This window comes from Oncorhynchus kisutch, linkage group LG27 (assembly GCF_002021735.2).
Source record: "Oncorhynchus kisutch isolate 150728-3 linkage group LG27, Okis_V2, whole genome shotgun sequence".
In the NCBI taxonomy this organism is placed as follows: Eukaryota; Metazoa; Chordata; class Actinopteri; order Salmoniformes; family Salmonidae; genus Oncorhynchus; species Oncorhynchus kisutch.
Window position 1 is genome coordinate 7037075 of NC_034200.2, and position 21593 is coordinate 7058667.

A 21593-nucleotide genomic window follows, 5' to 3' on the forward strand; every position below is an offset into this window, starting at 1 on the left:
GAGCAGGAGGGCGAGTGAGCGAGAATGGGAGGGCGAGTGAGTGATTAGTAAGAGAGTGGGAGGGCGAGTGAGCGAGAGTGGGAGGGCGAGTGAGCGAGAGCGGGAGGGCGAGTGAGCGAGGGCGAGTGAGCGAGGGCGGGAGGGCGAGTGAGCGAGGGCGGGAGGGCGAGTGAGCGAGGGCGGGAGGGCGAGTGAGCAAGGGCGAGTGAGCGAGGGCGGGAGGGTGAGTGAGTGAGGGCGGGAGGGTGAGTGAGTGAGCGCGGGAGGGCGAGTGAACGAGGGCGAGTGAGCGACAGTAGGAGAACGGGAGGGTGAGTGAGCGGGAGCAGGAGGGCAAGTGAGCCAGGGCGGGTGGGCGAGGGCGGGAGCGGGAGGGCAAGTGAGCGGGAGCAGGAGGGCAAGTGAGCCAGGGCGGGTGGGCGAGGGCGGGAGCAGGAGGGCAAGTGAGCGGGAGCAGGAGGGCAAGTGAGCGGGAGCAGGAGGGCAAGTGAGCGAGGGCGGGTGGGCGAGCGAGTGAGCCAGGGCGGGAGGGAGGGCGAGTGAGCCAGGGCGGGAGGGAGGGCGAGTGAGCCAGGGCGGGAGGGAGGGCGAGTGAGCCAGGGCGGCAGGGAGGGCGAGTGAGCCAGGGCGGGTGGGAGGGCGAGTGAGCCAGGGCGGGTGGGCGAGTGAGCGAGGGCGGGTGGGCGAGTGAGAGGGCGAGTGAGCGGGAGGGCGAGTGAGCGAGAGCGGGAGGATGAGCGGGAGGATGAGCGAGAGGGTGAGTGAGTGAGAGGTCGAGTGAGCGGAAGGGCGAGTGCGAATGAGAGAGAGCGAGTAAGGAAGAGCGGGAGGGCGAGTAAGGAAGAACGGGAGGGCGAGTAAGGGAGAGCGGGAGGGCTAGTGAACGAGAGCGTAAGTGAGCGAGAGTAGATGAAAAGGATGGAAACGGTGAGAACAGTATGTCAGAGGAATTAAAGGGTCAAACCTTTTTTCTGTCAATTTTGAATTAAAGCGTGATTTTAAATTAAAGATAGGATAATAATAATAAACTTGTGTCATTTCTCTAATTTCCTGGTAACCTGTTCCTCAGTTGGTAGTCAGGTCTGAGTCATAGCAACAAGGTTTGTCGGCAACAAGAATTGTAAACAATTTCATTAGCTAGTCTGTTATGCCAGCCTTCAGTAATAGAACACACAGTGTAAGTCCCAAATGGCACCCTATTCCCTATATCGTGCACTACATTTGACCATAGCCTATGTGCCCTGGTCAATAGTAGTGCACTATATAGTGAATAGAGTGCCATTTGGGATGCAAATGCAACATGGAGGAGAGGTGCACTTTGTTTAATATCACCCAGCGCTGCGGTCTAATGACAGGATGTCCCAACGTGACAAGAATACAGATGACCAACAGGGAGAAATTAAGGAAGGGAGAGAAAGAGAGCAGATGGGGGAGTAAGTGGGAGTAAGTGGGAGAGGTACAGTATTTTGATAGTTAGCTTTTTTTATCCAATTAGTTTATTTAATTACAAGAGACGTCAATACTGGGTGACATGAAGCTGCGCCAAATTAATACGGGAGGCTGAGTCTGTCACAGAGTTGTCAGTTGTCAAGCAATTAAGGGTTGTGTTGGTGGCTGGAGCATCGGAGTATCTACTAGGCTTATACAAGATTTACCCCCTTTTCATGGTATCCAATTGTTAGTAGTTACTATCTTGTCTCATCGCTACAACTCCCGTACGGGCTCGGGAGAGATGAAGGTCGAAAGCCAACACAACCCAACCAAGCCGCACTGCTTCTTAATAACACATGCCACAGCTGTCCATGGATACCAAAAACATCTTTCCTCAGCAGTTCGTCTGTACACCAGCAAAGGCACTCTGAATGCCTATCTGTGCTGCAGGCATCTCTCAGTCCCCACTTCATCCGTCAGGCTCCTTCCCCTCATCGCTCTGGCCCCTCTCATCTCATCTTGTGTATAGGTGACACTTTTGATATTCTGGATTTCCCCTGATTGTCTAGAAGGTACAATGTAGGTATGGTACTGCATTGTATAAAAACACTGCTTCCAGCTGCCCCTTGGCGCCGATTCTAAATATTTCTTCAGACATTCAAATCCTCCTGCTGCAGAATTATTTTCCTCCTGCAACGAAACAGGTCAAATAAGGATCTGAAATCTGTATGCAATTTGATATGATTTTCTGTTATTATCATAATCACAACATAGCTATGCATACACATTTGTAAGGTCATATGCTAGACCTATCCAACTGGGCACAGTTTTTCTCATATCCAAAAGAGCCTATATTATGAACGGCAATTAAGGCTATATAAACGCTACCTGGGGGAAACTCCTGGCAGGCACACCGGTGGAATCAGTGTGTAAGTGACTCATAGGGCTCATGTGACTGTTTAGTAGGCTACAATAAAGTCAGCTCATCCTCTTTGGGATGTCATATGATTGCCATCCCAACCTTATTCCCACTCTCAGCACTTAATCATGCTTTCTGATTCATTGCACCGGAATCCATGGCAGGACATTTTGCCAGTAGTTTTATTAATAACCTGCGATTAAAATGTGGGTCAAAAGGGAAATACAACTATTAAGACTTTATTTTATGTTATGCCGTCATTGTAGTATATACATTTTTTTGATTGTGTAATCTGTTGATACGTTGGATAGCAAATGCAACGTTAACAGAACAGCTGTTCATATGTTCATTGTGTATTTGTTTAGACCTTTTGTGTGTGTGTTGTCAGTCGTTTGGACGCCATCTTCTCTTTGGTAAACAGAAAAAAATATCCCGCTTCCATCTCATGTGTCAGGCCCATCTCATGAGTCTTGACGAGAGATGAGGTGAGGCCTGAGAGATGAGGTCTGCAGTTATTGCAGTCTTTTGCCTAGGGTTTGGTGGTATGCACATTTTCATACCGTCCTTGTGCCATACCGTATAAATCGGCAGTGCACACAATGTGGTATTACCGGCGCTAATATGAGTGTCTAATCAGAACGCACATGCAAATGACCATAGTGGATGCTAGCTAACTAAATTGCAAGGACAGATAACCAAGCTCATAAAGTTATACAAATATCTAGAAAGGCTAGTCACAGTGTGCTGCATGCACACACAAAAGTATTTAACAGCAGGGATCTTGATCCAGGAGGCTGTTCTCTGCTGTGTTCAAGAGACGCTTGACCATGCAAGTTAGCCACTCAGATAGCTAGCAAACTAAACACACAACTGGAGACTATTTAGCACATTTTAGACAGTTAACTTAATAGTTATAAGATATCTAACTGGCAAAAATGTTGTAGTGAAATATTTACATTTAATAAACTTCAAAGACAGCTTCAAAGGTTTGAAAATCCTACTCTGGGTACGGTATACCGGAGTGTTTGTGTCTGTGCTGCCTACGAGTGTGTCTGAGCAGTGTGTGACTGTCTGAGTAGCAAAGAAACACTTGTCTGCCCAGCTTTAACACATGCCTCAAATGCCAGAGATTCCAGGAGCTGAGCTTGAGCGAGGGTTTACAGCCGAGCAGACACACAGTGAACTGGCTCAGAGCAGCACAAAGCGGCACTAGACTGACTGACCTGTGTCTCCCTGTTTGTTACAGCACAACACCACCACCAGATTGAGGTGAACTGCGAAGGAGTACAGTAGCGCAGCAACCAGAGTGTGAACAGAGCATTTTCACACAGTTCTGAGCTATAGTTCGAATCAAAGTTGGATTATTTGTTACATTATATTTGTTCCGGTTGGTTTCACATCTCCAAATGTTAAACGAACAAAATGCATAAACAAAACCACGTCCATGTCATTTGTTTAAAGGAGAAAAATACTCATGTTAAATCTACCTATGATTCATACGAATTTCACTTTGGTCTTTCAACATCCACGAGGAAAAAGTGCAAGAGCTGCTATAACTGTGACATGAAAAGGCTATATTTAGTAGCCTATATCCACGGTATAGCCTCCGTCTCCCCTAACCTGCATCAGATGCACTCATAAATGCACTACTACTCACAGAATGTTTCAGAGATATCAAGTTATGGTACTACTTGCATTTCATTAAATGCTTGCAGTCAAACAACAAATAATACTGCTTGCCTCTTTGGTCTGGACTGTGTTTTCACCTGCAGCTAACCGCAATAAAGGTACAAATGGAATTGGACCAAGACCACCCTTTTTGAGGGAACCACAGCCCGTTGTTTAGTGCGCTCCCGAGTTCGGGTAGTGTTCACACCAACTAAGGGGGAAAACCCACCAGAGCTCGCCAGAGCGCGACAAATCCGTTTGAGTCCCAAAAGGAGGGGAGACAGCCGTTTGGATATGACCTCCTACACAGTGGAGTGAACCATGAAGGCACATTACTAAAATACATTTATTTAACTAGGCAAGTCGGTTAAGAACAAATTCTAATTTACAATGACGGCCTACCCCGGGCCAAACCCTAACCCGGACGACACTGGGCCAAATGAGCACCGCCCTATGGGACTCCCAATGGGACTCCGCACCGCCCTATGGGACTCCCACCGCCCTATGGGACTCCTATGGGACTCCCAGGATCGAACCAGGGTCTGTAGTGATGCCTCTAGCACTGAGATGCAGTGCCTTAAACCGCTGCGCAGATCAGGAGCCCTAATTGGTGCTCCTCTTTCTAGGAATGCTGGGGAACAACAGTTGTTTAATGTTTCTAGTGTCATGACTATCAATAATGTGATGATTGCTATTTATCGAATAATTACCTACAACGGTTAATTAATCAGGTAACAATTAACGCATTAGGAATTTGGGGCACCACAGGAAAAGTTATTTAGCGAGTTACCATCTCCTGACTTACCAACTCTAAAAATATATAAATATCTCTTACTTCGATAGCAGTCAATTATTAATTAATCAGTCTCATTATGAACGTCGCACAGTTCTTGGATATCTTCACAAACCCTAACCCTAAGTGATGAATCAGCGATACACAAATTGGAATAATTATTTATTTACGAACTAACTAAATCAGTAAATAGAATACGTAAACACACACAGCATACAGTTTTTGATTACATACAGTTGAAGTCGGAAGTTTACATACACCTTAACCAAATACATTTAAACTCAGTTTTTCACAATTCCTGACATTTAATCCTAGTAAAAAGTCCCTGTTTTAGGTCAGTTAGGATCATAACTTTATTTTAAGAATGTGAAATGTCAGAATAATAGTAGAGAATGATTTGGTAGCATTACCTTTAAATAGTTTAACTTGGGTGAAACGTTTGGGGTAACCTTCCACAAGCTTCCCACAATAAGTTGGGTGAATTTTGGCCCGTTCCTCCTGACAGCGCTGGTGTAACTAAGTCAGGTTTGTAAGGTAAGTAAGGCCTCCTTGCTCGCACACTCTTTTTTTATTTCTGCCCACAAATTTTCGATAGGATCAATCCTATCGAAAATTTGTGGGCAGAAATAAAAAAAGACTTCAAAGTCAGGGCTTTGTGATGGCCACTCAGATACCTTGACTTTGTTGTCCTTAAGCCATTTTGCCACAACTTTGGAAGTATGCTTGGGGTCATTGTCCATTTGGAAGACCCATTTGCGACCAAGCTTTAACAAGAAATTTGTGAAGTGGTTGAAAAACGAGTTTTAATGACTCCAACCTAATTGTATGTAAACTTCCGACTTCAAATGTACATAATACAATGAAAACAGATCCATAGTGGACTAACAAAAGCATGACTGTTTGGTTACACAATTGGAAAGGGAGGGAGGGACAAAGAGAGTCAAGCAACCCGGCATGTTTTTGTCTAATGTAAACTTTGTTAGCAAGTCCTTTTAAGCACTCTGGCCTTGGAGGGCATTCCGTCATGTTGACACGAACTCTGAGCTCACTTGGGTGTGGCTACTGACTGGGCACAATTTTGCATGAAATACAATTTCTCATTTGGAAGGCTAAAATGACATTTTTATATTTTCAAAAATAGTTTAATTGTTTTCCATATTGTATTAACAAGATGTAAACCTGATATACACTGTGTACAAGCTCTTCAAGTTACAATGTTCCCGTTACGACATCTTTCTATCACTTTTAATGACATCACAATATAGACATTCATTTTCCATATTCCATCTCTCACCATTCCCAACATTCAGATGTTGAAATATATTTCCCCAGTGCTCATTGCTTTGGGTAAGACTCTCTCTGTAACACAGGGATTTCTTTCCCTTCTCATACTAAAAAAACAAAGGGAGAGTGAGTTTCTGCAAGTTATTTACAACCAGTTTGTAAGTCGTAAAAACGGGCCCAACTTCCCTCACCTTTGGGCTACCTGTCCGCCATATGCCAAGCTGATCTGGCATCTTTGATCCTCACCAAGGAGAGAGAGTCATGACACTGGCTTGTTAACTGCTGGTGGTGTATGCAATGCACCAGTCAGTCAGCTTGTAGGCTACCTGGTGGTGTATCCAATGCACCAGTCAGTCAGCTTGTAGGTTACCTGGGTGGTGTATCCAATGCACCAGTCAGTCAGCTTGTAGGCTACCTGGTGGTGTATCCAATGCACCAGACAGTCAGCTTGTAGGCTACCTGGTGGTGTATCCAATGCACCAGACAGTCAGCTTGTAGGCTACCTGGTGGTGTATCTAACACAAGAAAGGAAACTCACACACCATAACATGCTACCAGGTGCATGCACTTGCACATAGGTAATATTGATGCTTCCAACAATTTAATGGATCCTTTTAACCAACTTTTGGGTCTCCGTCAACCTTCATCAGGGAGTATCTAATGCAGCATCCAGTCATTCAGCTTGTTACCTGGCTCTGTATCAATCCTGTTGTTCCTAGCAGTGCATCTATCCACTCCTGCCTGACATGTTTTTCTTTGAGCAGCCGAACTTGTTTGCCACAAACAATTACAACAGATTAAACCCGTCAATCCAAATGACATGGAACGCTTCTTATTCTGCAGACAGTTTTCAAAAGGTTTAGAAAGGTTCTTTGAAGAGTTAGTTTGAGTTCTACAAGAGTTCAAGAAAATGGAGAGTGATTCACATCGTGGCATGGAGCGCCAAGTCTAGGAACAAAGGGCTCCTCAACAGCTTCTACCTACAAGCCATAAGACTGCTGAACAATTCATAAAATCGCCACAATTTTTATCGACTCCACCCCTCCCTTTTGTACATTGCTGCTACTCGCTGTTTGTTTGTTACCTATGCATAGTCACTTCGCCCCCACCTACATGTACAGATTACCTCAACTAGCCTGTACCCCCACACACGGACTCAGTACTGGTGCCCCCTGTATATAGCCTCATAATGTTATTCTTATTGTGTTACTTTTTATTATTACTTTTTATTGGTAAATATTTTCTTCTTCTTGAACTGCACTGTTGGTTAAGGGCTTGTAAGTAAGCATTTTACGGTAAAGTCCACACTTGTTGTATTCGGCACATGTGACAAATAAAGTTTGATTTGACTTGGACAGGGCTGGCTTGGCTTTCAAACACCTGTTTTAGGAGGATGAGTCGGCAACACTACGGCAGGCAGGTTAATGAACACACACACATTCCCTCTTGCCTGGCAGAGCTGTTGAAATTGTCTCACCTCTCAGAATCAACTCAAAGAAAGAAGAGACCAAGGAGCTACTATAGGTAAGAACCCAATAATTAGGCTAACAATCCCTTGATTCCCTCCAAATCAGTTGTTTCAAAAGGAAGATGCATTGCTTTTCAAGGAACAAGACACAAGGTCACATGGCGGCAGTGTTTTGGTTGTAAAAGAGTCTGTCAGCACGGCAACATCAATGCGGAGAGAGAGATGGCCCTCGCTCGGCCCCATGGGGCCATCCATAACCTTGGACAGGAACTGGCCTCACAAAGACAGGAAACAATCGTGCATAGAACACTCTATGAACTTGGACTGCTATTGTTCCAGGAGGAGATGGACTTGGTGCCAGACAGACTTGACTGGGATGTGTGGAGACCACCGCCCGGCCACAGGGGAGAGAGGTGTCACACACAACAAACACACACACGTGGACACAGACATATAGACAAAAACATACACATGCACACAGAGATACATAAGTGCACTCACACACAGCCTACCACTGGGGGGGTACACATCCACCCTTACACCACCATGCTACTCTGCTATTATCTAGAAAAAACAGTCAAACACATGCTAGGTGTGTTAGCAGTTGGGAAATTCTTTGTGTCCCAGACCATCCCACAGGCCTCTGATTGGTGGAGGCAAGTGTATGCGACGTACATTAGGGTAAATTTGGACCTTCCGTAGGCCTATATTTATGACCACCATTCACCTCACCTGACTCTTTCTGGACTCACCAGCACATGAAGACTGTAACATAACACCCAGCCAACATTGCAACAGTTCTTAGGGTCGGTGCGAGCGAGAGAGAGAAGTCATTCTGTAAAGCACCCTGCTGTTCGAGTTAATCAAATATGGACCACATTTATAACACTGGAACTCCAACCGTAACACTTGAACACCAACCGTAGTACTGGCACACCTACCGTAACACTGGAACTCCAACCGTAACACTGGAACACCAACCGTAACACTTGAATACCAACCGTAACACTGGAACACCAACCGTAACACTTGAACACCAACCGTAGCACTGGCACACCTACCGTAACACTGGAACTCCAACCGTAACACTGGAACACCAACCGTAACACTTGAATACCAACCGTAACACTGGAACACCAACCGTAACACTTGAACACCAACCGTAGCACTGGCACACCTACCGTAACACTGGAACACCAACCGTAACACTGGAACACCAACCGTAACACTGGAACACCAACCGTAACACTTGAACACCAACCGTAGCACTGGAACACCAACCGTAACACTGGAACACCAACCGTAACACTGGAACACCAACCGTAACACCGGAACTCCAACCGTAACACCGGAACTCCAACCGTAACACCGGAACTCCAACCGTAACACCGGAACTCCAACCGTAACACCAAACTCCAACCATAACACAGGCACACCTACCGTAACACTGGCACACCAACCGTAACACTGGAACTCCAACTGTAACACTGGAACTCCAACCGTAACACTGGAACTCCAACCGTAACACTGGCACACCTACAGTAACACTGGCACACCTACCGTAACACTGGCACACCAACCGTAACACTGGAACACCAACCGTAACACTGGAACACCAACCGTAACACTGGAACACCAACCGTAACACTGGAACTCCAACCGTAACACTGGAACTCCAACCGTAACACTGGAACTCCAACCGTAACACTGGCACACCTACCATAACACTGGCACACCAATCATAACACTGGCACACCAATCATAACACTGGAACATAGGCTGCTACTGCTACTCTCTCCATATATGTTCTTCTCCCTCTCTTTCTTGGTCCCCTTCTCTCCCTCTCACCCACTATCTTTTCCTCCCTCCCTCACAGCTGTGTGTGGTGTGTGTGTGTGTGTGTGTGTAATCTTCTCTGAGGGGAAGATAATGAAGATAATTTTATAATGCGTGTCAAATACCAGTCTCCTGGGAACCTCTGGCTCATTCAGCTCACACTAATTTAGCTGGAGTCTCATTGTTGGGCTGTATCCCTTTTCCCAATTTAGTGCACTACTTTTGGCTCTGGTCAAAATAGGATGCCATTTGACTAAAGTACATTAAAGGCCAGCTGCTGTACAGAAGCTGTGGTGCTCAATCCCCTATGAAAGACAGACTGTCACGCAACACCACAGCACAGCACAGCATTGCTCAGTAGTCACTACCGCAATGAGATTATTACACCAGAACAAAGACATTCTGAAAGAAACCCCATGGAACAGTCACCACATAGTTAACACTAGAAGCGCTAAGGCGGTCATTTGGAACATTTGGACTGCTCATGACTAATTGTTTTATTACTCTGCAATTTTTAATGTCATGCCCCATCAGTCCTGGACTTTTCCTAAATATACTGAACAAAAATATAAACGCAACATGTATAGTGTTGGTCCCACTTTTCATGAGTTGAAATAAAAGATCCTCGAAATGTTCCATATAAACAAAAATCTTATTTCGCTCAAATGATGTGCACAAATTTGTTGACATCCCTGAACATTTCTCCTTCTCCTTTAATCAATCCATCTGACAGGTGTGGCATATCAAGAAGCTAATTAAACAGCATGTTCATTACACAGGTGCACCTTGTGCTGAAGACAATAAAAGGCCACAGATGTCTCAAGTTGAGGGATCGTCCAAATAGCATGCTGACGGCAGGAATGTCCAGATAGGTTCCCAGATAATTAAATTTTCCTTTCTTTACCGTAAGACAATGAGAGATTTTGGCAGTATGCACAACCAGCCACACAAACGCAAACCATGTGTAACCATGCCAGCCGAGGACCTCCACATCCGGTTTCTTCACCTGCGGGATCATCTGAGACCAGCCTACCGAACAACTGATGAAACTGTGGGTTTGCACAACCAAAGAATTTCTGCACTAACTGTCAGAAACTGTCTCAGGGAAGCTCATCTGCTTGCTAGTCGTCCTCACCAGAGTCTTGACCTGACTGCAGTACGACGTTGTAACCAACTTCAGGGGGCAAATTGCTCACCTTCAATGGCCACTGGTATGCTGGAGAAGTGGGCTCTTCACAGATGAATCCTGGTTCCAACTGTACCGGGCAGATGGCAGATGGCAAACAGTGAGGCAAAAAAGTATTTAGTCAGCCACCAATTGTGAAAGTTCTGCAATTCTGCAAATTGTGCAATTGTGCAACTTCAACTATGACAGACAAAATGAGAAGAAAAAAATCCAGAAAAATCACATTGTAGGATTTTTTATGAATTTACTTGGAAATTATGGTGAAAAAAAAAGCAGCCAACAAGTGCTCAGCATGTGGGAACTCCTTCAAGACTGTTGGAAAAGCATTCCAGGTGAAGCTGGTTGAGAGAATGCCAAGAGTGTGCAAAGCTGTCATCAAGGCAAAGGGTGGCTACTTTGAAGAATCTCAAATCTAAAATATATTTTGATTTGTTTACACTATTCTACAATGTAGAAAATAGTAAAAATAATGAAAAACCCCTGAATGAGTAGGTGTGTCCAAACGTCTGTCTGGTACTGAATATGTGTGTGTGTTTGTTCTACAGTGTGTTACGTAATGCTGCAGTCCAGGCAGGCAGAGCAGAGAGAGGTGGTTCAGTAATACCCATATGTTACATTCTTCTCCAAGCTCAGACTGAAAGCTGATTGAACAGTGTGAATGTGGAATGGGTGGGCTTGTTGTGAAACCAGGAGGTTTCACAACAAGCCCACTTCAGAAGGAGAACGGGCCTCAGCAGCAGGCAGGGTGTGCCCCTAATGGCATTCTATTCCCTATATAGTGCACTACTTTTGACCAGAGCCCCATAGGGGGCCCAATGAAATGTAGAGGGAATAGAGTGAGGGGCTAGAGAAGCAGTGACATCACCTGTGTGTGTGTGTGTGTGTGTGTGTGTGTGTGTGTGTGTGTGTGTGTGTGTGTGTGTGTGTGTGTGTGTGTGTAGAGAGGCACCCGCGTCTCTCTACATGTCATGTGTGACGGGGCTGAGACAACACTCAGGTCTAGCAGAACAATCACACAGCGTATGTTCGGCTGCATTGCATCAAACCCAGGGCTCAGGAGCATGGTAAAAGTTGACATACAACCTGAACTCAGCCTACTTTACTCAGCCATAGTTAGTAACGGTTCACCAAACACACGGTTCGGTACGTATTGCAGTTTTGGGGTCATGGTTCGGGTTCAGTACAGCAGTAAAATGAAATGCTATTCACAATGTTCAGCATTCACAGTGTTCCTAGCATTGTCTGTTGTGACAGGATTGTTAGGTTGGGCCTCTCAAGTTTCCAGTCTGATGCTGCATTTGTAACCATGTGAGGTGGGAATTTACCAGTTGTGAAGTCGTAAATACCAGTTGGATGCATTCATGTGATTTGTACTCGTTGAGAAATGCTGGCCAACAAGCTGCGTCAATCATAAATTAAGTACAGCTATCATGATTGTAATAAGTTATAGTAAATAAAAATGTTTTTGTTCTTGCATTTAACTGCTGAAAATGCTGTTTAAGAGGCCATTTCCTTAGTAGGTGACATCAAAGGTCACCATGTGGGTGAAGCGGGTGCTCCAGAGGAGTTTCTCATTCGTAATTACCAGTTGGAGCGCTGCTCCAGTAGATGTTTCCCAGCCATATGTGGTAAATTCCCACTTCTATATTAGTTAAACGCACCATGACCGTGACTCCTTCAGTGCCAGATGTGCACGTGTGACTTTCATAAAGGGGGCGTGTCTGTAGCACAGTACATCTCCCACTCTGGGGTAATGTGATGGGCTGTCACTGTTAAATAAGCTCAACACAGAGTGCATTGGCCAATTCATTGAAAACTTCGGCTTTGGCCTGCTTATATAGAGTGGGTACTACCTGTTTGCTGAAACGGTTGCAAGAGGGAAGTTCGTAATGTGGCTCAAGCACTTTCACGAGGTGCTGAAACCCTCTATTCTCAATCACCGAAAACGGGCGCATATCCTTGGCTATAAACCAAAGACTGTAAAAATATAAACAGCCTACCTATCGCTCCTTTAATTTCTGTCTTGTTCCGGTATACTGGGGTGATGTCGGCTTAAATGTGTCAACATATTTGAGGTGTTGGCAGCTGCAAAGGCTATTGAGCGACATACTGTTAACATTTTATCCACTACTCTCTGTCCATCGCAGTTGTAATCTACTTCGAAGCCAAAATGTCTCCAAACTGTAGATTTAAACGATGATGGAGGATCCTCCAATTCTGGTTTATCGACCCCACCACTCATCATCGCACAGAACTAGTTCCTGGCTGCGCCTCACAAAAGGACAGTTTGAAATGTGCCAATTAAGATTTGAATTTGAAGTACAACGGGCGCATAGGCTCTAGTTGTTTTAACGGAATAGCCTCAAAATGTTTTTTCAGCTCATATTTACTCAAGAGGCATAGGCCTACAACACAGCGTAGGCATAGCCAATAGGCTTAGTGTTTTTTTATGTATTCATTCGGGTTCACAGTGCGGACCGAACCGAGGCCCCTATACAGAACTGTACCGCTACACCCCTAATAGTTAGCATATGACTTCTTGGCTCTGCAGCTGGACTTTCTACACTAAAGGACACGAGTGAGTGAGTAAGTGTCTTGGCAAGACTACAACACTCCGTCTGACGCACACACACACACTCCACTCTCGCTTTCTAACAACTCTTCTCCTTCATCTGACTCCCCTGGAGACCAGGTCTTTGAATGTTAAGTGACATCACTGCAACCTGAGAGCTCCTTCTCTCTCACACACACACTTTCCCCACTCTCAATTTCTCTTTCACACTTCCACCACTCTTGATTGCTCCCCCTCTTTTTCCCCTGCCCTACCTCTCCCCTTCCAGATTCACCTCAATCAGATAAGATCCCTGATCTACTTTCACTTATAAATAGCAAAACACTAAAACATAAATAATCAGACACATTAAAACAAGTACAAGCCCTGTGCACGGCAGTGGGTCTTCTCCCAAATTGAGGTTATGGCAGGAAAAAACAGAGTGAGTATCCAAAACATGGAATAACCGCAGACAAGGAAACATTTATCCTAGTGTGCAATTTTACATGCATTTAAATACAAACACTCCTTCCAATGTACAAAGAAATTACTAAGAACCAAAGACAGTCAGGTCTCCCTTGTAAAAGAGGTCTTCTGACATCATTGGGACGTCCTGATTAAATAAAGGATTAACTAAATAAGAATCCAGTGACTTACTTCTCTGGCAATGCTTGTGCGTCCAGCAGCGTTCGTTGAAGAGGCCATTGATGGTGGTCTGCTGACAGGTGGTCTTCCCCTTGGCCGCCCCAGGACACACGTCCCCGCACTCCCGGTCATTCTTATTGGCTACGATGTAGTTGTCCTCCACCGTGTCCAGGATCTTGGACCAGTCCAGGGTGGAGAGGTAGCAGAGGTCTGGGTTCTTCTCGATTCTCACCGCTCCTCTAGTGATATTCATCAGGCTATGGAGGCCGATATCCCTGAGCTGCAGCATTTCAAAGAAGACCAGAGCATAGTTGAAGAACAGGTTGTTACCTCGGATCACAGTGAGATTAGGGAAGAGGTCTTTGAGGCTCTCCATGCCGTAGACCCTGAACAGGAGGAGGAAGTCTGTGACCACGGTCAGTTTGGGGTAACTTAGGCCCCTGAAGTCCTCGGGCTTGGTCTTGAACATGAGGATGATTTTCAGGTGGCCCTCGATCACTGTGCAGTTCTCCAGGGAGCGCAGGTTGGTCACGTTGTTCCGGATGTCCTTACTGGAGCAGATTCCAGGGGATACTTCAGGGGAGCAGGAGAGGGGAATGGAAGAGAGGAGAGAGAAGTGGAAGGGGAGGAGACAAACTGATTAGTGATGGGATTCTGGCAACGATGGTATTGCACAGCAAAAATATTCTGTCAAGACATTTATTGGTCTGCATATTTTTTGGCGTGTTGTCCATCTAAATTCTATGGACTTCATTAAAAAGATTCAACAATCAACCACTTATGAGGAATAATCTGAGTGAGCGCATTATATCCTATTCATGCAATGTTATTTTTTACCTCATGTGAAGAAGAAAAAATGTATTTCAAGCACATTCATTTAATGATCAGTTCGGCTTTGTATTGTATCATATCCCCAAGAGTTGAGCTTTTTATATTTCAAGAAATAAACCGCAGTAGGCTATTGTTTATTTTGCTTGCTACAGCCTACTATGTTCATTAAGAACACCTTCACGGGTCCTACCTCACTTATACATATCTTTATTTCAATTCAATACAACTTTTGTACTTATCCCCTCAGGGGCAATTATTGAGTTGTATCGAATGTGAATCAAATTAGTGTAGACAGTGAACCCAAGCAATAGCCACATAAGTCTGATTAAGATGCTATATGTTGCCAAATTAATAAGAATATTGATGATATCTTAGTCAGCTCATTATTTCTGCAAATGGGAAATTATTCTTAACTGACTAAGGGTTAAGAGTTAAATACAATTTGTTAGATTTTATCTAACAGCTATTTCATGAAATGGTTGTACAGTATGCTATGCATAGTTCAGAGTAAGTGAATTGTGTAATATTTAATATAACCTTCATTGCAAAACCAGTTTTAGGGCAAAGAGACCAAGGCCTAGAATAAAAATATACTAAAATAGTCTGGATTGGGAAGAAACAATTTCACATCAAAATATGTGGTTATGTATCTACAGTATCTTGGTTTGACGAAACCCATGCCTCTCTGCAGACAGTTGGTTCAGCAACCACATATCTGGGTGTTACCCACATTATAATATAGAGCGCCATCATTGGCTGTTATTTCCCACATTCCAGTATTGAGCACGGTCATTGGCTGTAAGCACTATTCTACTAGGGGCCGCTGTCATTGGTTTCTTCCCACATATGCTCTGTTATCACAACTGACAACTCTACTCTTATTTGGCATGGGGCTGGAGGTTGTAATTTAAGTACTACACTCAACAAAAACTACACTCAACAAAAATATAAAACGCAACATGTAAAAAGTGTTGGCCCCATGGTTCATGCGCTCAAATAAAATATCCCAGAAATGTTCGATATGCACAAAAAGCTTTTTTCTCTCAAATGTTGTGCATAAATTTGATTGCATCCCTCTTCGTGAGCATCACTCCTTTGCCAAGATAATCCATCCACCTGATAGGTGTGGCATATCAATAAGCTGATTAAACAGCATGTTCATTACACAGGTGCAACTTGTGCTAGGGACAATCAAAGGACACTCTAAAATGTGCAGTTGTGTCACACAACACAATGCCACAGATATCTCAAGTTCAGGAAGCGTGCAGTTGGCATCCTGACTGCAGGAATGTCCATCAGCGCTGTTTCCAGAGAAGTCGATGTTAATTTCTCTACCATAAGCCGCCTACAACGCTGTTTTAGAGAATTTGGCAGTACGTACAACCGGCCTAACAACTGTAGACCACGTGTAACCGCGCCAGCCCAAGACCTCCGGGTTCTTCACTTGCGGGATCATTGGAGACCAGCCACCTGGACAGCAGATGAAATGATGTTTGCACAACCAAAGAATTTCTGCACAAACTGTCAGAAACCATCTCAAGGAAGCTAATTTCACTTTCAATGACTACTGGCACGCTGGAGAACTGTGCTCTTCACGGTTGAATCCCAGTTTCAACTGTACCGGGCAAAAGGCAGATAGCGTGTATGGTGACATGTGGGCGAGTTGTTTGTTGATTTCAACGTTGTGAACAGAGTGCCCCATGGTGGAGGTGCCATGTCGCAAGGATCTGTACACAATTCCTGGAAGCTGAAAATGTCCCAGTTCTTCTCTAGCCTGCATACTCACCAGATATTTCACCCATTGAGCATGTTTGGGATGCTCTGGATCGATGTGTACGACAGCGTGTTCCAGTTCCCGCCAATCTCCAACAACTTCGCATTGTAATTGAAGAGTGGTGGTACAACATTCCACAGCCCACAATTAAAAGCCTAATCAACTCTATGCAAAGGAGATGTGTTGCGCTGCGTGAGGCAAATGGTGGTCACACCAGACACTGACAGGTTGTGATCCACGCCCCTACCTTTTTTTATTTTAGGGTATCTGTGACCAACAGACGCATAACTTTAGTCCCAATCATGTTAAGGCCTGATTTATGTATTTCAATTGACTGATTTCCTTATATGAACTAACTCAGTAAAATCTTTGAAATTGAATTGATATTTTTTCTTCTGTGTAAATTTTGCTCTCTAGGTTACAAAGAGCTGGTAGTCCCATCAGCCAAACTAACAGGTTTGAAACAGGGAAGAGACTCAGGGGGTATGTAATTTTGCATAGAGTAGACATAATCCACTATTAAAGTAGCCAAAACTAACATTAAGAACACCTTCCTAATATTGAGTTGCAGCCCCCCAATTGAAACAATCCACGTCTCAATTGTCTAAAGGCTTCAAAATCCTTCTTTAACCGATCTCCTCCCCTTCATCTACACTGAGTGAAGTGGATTTAATCAGTGACATCAATAAGGATCATATCCTTTCACCTGGTCAGTCTATGTCACGGAAAGAGCTCTTGATATTTTGTACACTCAGTGTATGTTTTCCATGCCAATAAAGCCCATTGAATAGACATTTTTATTTAAATGTAACCTTTATTTAACTAGGCAAGTCAGTTAAGAACAGATTCTTATTTACAATGACAGCCTCATTGAATTGCGAGAGAAAGAAAGAGACAGTCTGTGTGGGAAAACATTGAAACATACGGTACATACTCTGAAACCTGTCATTGCAACACTTATTTCCAAACAAGACGTTTCCGGATCGTGTTGATCTGTCATGATCACTGTTACTGCTCTGACTACACCCGAGTAGTAACACTGTAATTACTATAGTAGGGAACAACTTTACTATGCCATTGTTACAGAGTAGCCTAATTTAGTAAATGCATTAAAGGAGTTTTGTTATTACACAACTGGAATAAGGAACAATCCTTCCATTAAGAAATGACTAAAGACTAATAAACATGTTATTAGAATGTTATTACGACAGTAATTGCATTGTTACTACACAGATATATGTAGAGGTATAAGAACAAGTCTTACTAACAACTATAATGGGCCCTGGTGTTAGACATCACGGGTTAATTAAGATATCCTTCACAAACACCCCAAATCATCACCCATCATGAGAGCCCTTCTCAGAGAGAGTATGAGATAGAGACAGGGAGAGATAGATAGAGATAGATAGAGAGACAGGGAGTGATAGATAGAGAGACAGGGAGAGAGAGAAAGAGCGAGGCAGAAGGACTGAAGCGGTAAGATGACCCAAACAGATAGAGATACATACACAGGGAGGGACAGTAAATGACCCAAAGGAGCAGCCAGGGAACCAGAGAACAAACAGCTCCCAGCAGTGTGCTGTGGAGTGTGGACACACTGATGCGTCCCAAATGGCAGCCTATTCCCTTTACAGTGCACTACCTTTGACCAGGGCCCATGCACCCTATATAGTTGAATGCGTTTGACCAGGCTGGTCGTGTCCCAAGTGGAACCCTATTCCCAACATAGTACACTACATAGGGAATAGGATGCCATTTGGGATGGACATCTCATTCAGCCAGAGCCTGGCATTCCTAACTGAGAATCTAATACAGTCCACTGTGGTGATAGTGACTAGTGTTGATAACTGGAACAGTACAACCTGGGCCCCGGTCAAAAATAGTGCACTATATACAGTGCCTTCAGAAAGTATTCACACCCCTTGACTTTTTCCACATTTTGTTGTGTTACAAAGTGGGTTTAAAATAGATTTGAGCAGCAGACTATGATTGAGAATGTCAAAAGCCACACTGCAATATAATAAAACAGCCCCCAATCTTTTTATCATCAATTTCTCTCAATTTGTGTAAGTGCTGTGCTTGTTGAATGTCCGTCCCTATAAAACCATGCTGAAAGTCTGTTTTCAATTTGTTTACTGTAAAAAAGCCTGTATCTGGTCAAACACAATTTTTTTCCAAAAATACTGACACTACACATCCAAGTATATCTGACCAAATTATGAAAGACAAACATTGTAATTTTGAAATCCGTAAAGTGAGTGTGGCAGAAGTGAAAAAATTGCATACAAGAAAGTGTCTGCCCTGAAAGTGTCTGCCCTCAGGCTTGGAGGGAAGTAAAAGGCATTTAGCTACCTAAGAATAGTAAAAACCCTTTTACTGGCTCAAATAGTAACAAGTTGATTGGTCGGCTATTTGAGCCAGTAAAAGGGTTTTTACTATTCTTAGGTAGCTAAATGCCTTTTACTTCCCTCCAAGCCTGAGGGCAGACACTTTATTGTATGCTTAAATTGAAAATATGGGAGATAGGATTGGAAATATCGTCCGCTATTATCCTCAGTAATTTTTCATACAAATTGTCAGACTGCAGTGGCTTGTCATTGTTGATGGACAACAATTTTTTCACTTCTGCCACACTCACTTTACGGATTTCAAAATTACAATGTTTGTCTTTCATAATTTGGTCAGATATACTTGGATGTGTAGTGTCAGTTTGTTGCTGGCATGTCATGACTAAATTTGCTAATCTTACCAATGAAAAAAAGCATTAAAGTAGTTAGCAATATCAGTTGGTGAACGATGGCGCGGAGTTTGCCTTTTGTCCCAAAATGTCATTTAAGGTGGTCCAAAGCTTTTTACTAACATTCTTATTGTCATGCATCTTTGTTTCAGTGTAGTTTCTTATTTTTAGTCATTTTAGTCATATGATTTCTCAATTTGCAATAAGTTTGCCAATCGGTTGTGCAGACAGACTTATTTGCCATTCCTTTTGCCTCATCCCTCTCAACCATACAATTTTTTTAATTCCTCATCATTTAAATACCTTACAGCCATGTTCTTAATGGGTGTGTGCTTATTAGGAACTGGAATAAGAAATGTCAATAATGTGTCAAGTGCATCGGTCTGTTTGCTCCTCATTACACACCACGGACGAACAACTATTCTTTACATCAACAACATAGGAATCACTACAAAACATATTGTATGACCTATACACCATATTAGGCCCAGCCTTTGGAACGTTGTTTTTTCTAGATATGGCTACTATATTGTGATCACTACATCAGATGGATCTGGTGACTACTTTCAAGCAAATTTCTGCAGCATTAGTAAAGATGTGATCAATACATGTTGATGATCTCATTCCTGTTTGTAGCTACCCTGGTAGGTTGACTGATAACCTGAACCAGGTTTCAGGCACTGGTTAGTTTGAAGCTTTTTCTTGAGTGGGCAGCTTGATGAAAGCCAGTCAATATTTAAAATCACCCAGAAAATATACCTCTGTTGCTATCACATACATTATCAAGTATTTCACACGTTATCCAGATACGGACTGTTAGCACTTGGTGGTCGATAGCAGTTTCCCACAAGAATAGGCTTTAGGTGAGGCAGATGAACCTGTAGCATATTACTTCAACAGTAATCCTCCTCTTTGAGATTTACAGGAATGTGGTTCGGAATATAAACAGCAAAACCTCTAACATTGGCATTTCTGTGTTTGCTGTAGATGTTATAACCTTGTATTGCTACCACTGTATCAAAGGTATTATCTAAGTGAGTTTCAGAGATTGTCAGAATATGAATGTCATCTGTTACTAGCAAATTATTGATTTCATTAACCTTGTTTCTTCAGCTACAAATGTTAATGTGGGCTAATTTGAGCACTTTTCTTCTGGGATGCCTACTTTTTTTCATTGCTTTACTGGGAAGCATAGCATAAGTAGATATGCTCATGTTATTTATGTTAGTGCAGGGTGAGCGGAACACAGTAGAATTCCTACTAGGGCACACCGCCTCAGTGCTAACAGTATAAATCTGGTTCATAGGCACATGATTACTGCATGCGATAGCTGTAGGATTAGCAGAGGCATTCAGGGCAGTTAGAGAGACATACATTAGGTTACTTACATTGTGTCTACCAACACCCCTGGTATAATGTACATTTGCTGAATGAAGCATTATGACAACTCAGCATGGTAGGGATTAACTGAGCTGGGCTTGGGTCATTGATAAGTCAGTGTCTCAACGCAGCCTTACAATGCTGCTTGGCACTGGAGGCCTTAATGCTCATAGAGTTTTGTTTTTCAAATCTGTTTTGGACTACGGACTGTTCAAATAGCAAGTTGCATGTGACCAAATAGGATGTGTGTGTTTGTTCAGGTAGCAGTCATTTGCAAACAAGGCTAAAGCAGTTGTCACAGTAACGACGGGTCTGTGTGCAGTGGTGTAGGCTGATTGGTGGTGGTGCTCGTGCTTCCTATCCCTCAGAAGTTACGTAGCAAGCTAAGGTGACAATGCCTGCCATGGATGTTTCCCAGTTGCTTTGAATGTTCAAAATCAAATGGTAAAGACTTTCAAATAAAATCAGATTTAACCGTTCAGACAAGTCATGGCCAGGAATCAGATTTGTATCCAACTTCAAACCATCTACGAAGGTGGTTTGAAATGTGGCTCGAATAATATCCGATTCAATGTGGTTTTTGGATGTTCAGACTGCAGGAAAAAGAACAGATTCGAATCGGATATGCGAATCAATAGGATTTGAATCACTTCAAACTGCCAATGTGAACATGGCTGAAGAGCTTTCTACACCCTGATTGTGCAACATTTGCCCATTATTATTTAAAACTCTTCAATCTCTCTCAAATTGTTGATCATTTCCAGAAAACCATTGCTAGACAACCAGATTTAAGACAAAACTTTAACTCGGTCACTTAGGAACATTCAACATCTTCTGGGTAAGCAACTCCAGTTTAGATTTGACCTTGTGTTTTAGGTTAGAGCTCCTGCTGAAAGGTGAATTCATCTCCCAGTGTCTGGTCGAAAGCAAATGGAAACGGGTTTTCCTTAAATTTTTTGCCGGTGCTTAGCTCCATTCCGTAAATGTTTTATTCTGAAAACTCCCCAGTTCAATGATTACAAGCATACCCACAAAATAATGCAGCCACCACTCTGCTTGAAAATATATGACCCAATTCAGGAAACTAGGT

General features: G+C 43.5%; 1 protein-coding gene across 1 annotated transcript in view; it reads right to left on the minus strand.

Moving 5' to 3' along the window:
- The window catches only part of LOC109872364 (insulin receptor), a 103987-nt gene that overhangs the window by 66206 nt on the left and 16188 nt on the right, over positions 1 to 21593 (minus strand). The window contains exon 2 of the mRNA XM_020463571.2: positions 13794 to 14354. Within this exon, the coding sequence (XP_020319160.1) occupies positions 13794 to 14354 (561 nt within the window). The remainder of the gene's footprint in view (positions 1 to 13793; positions 14355 to 21593) is intronic.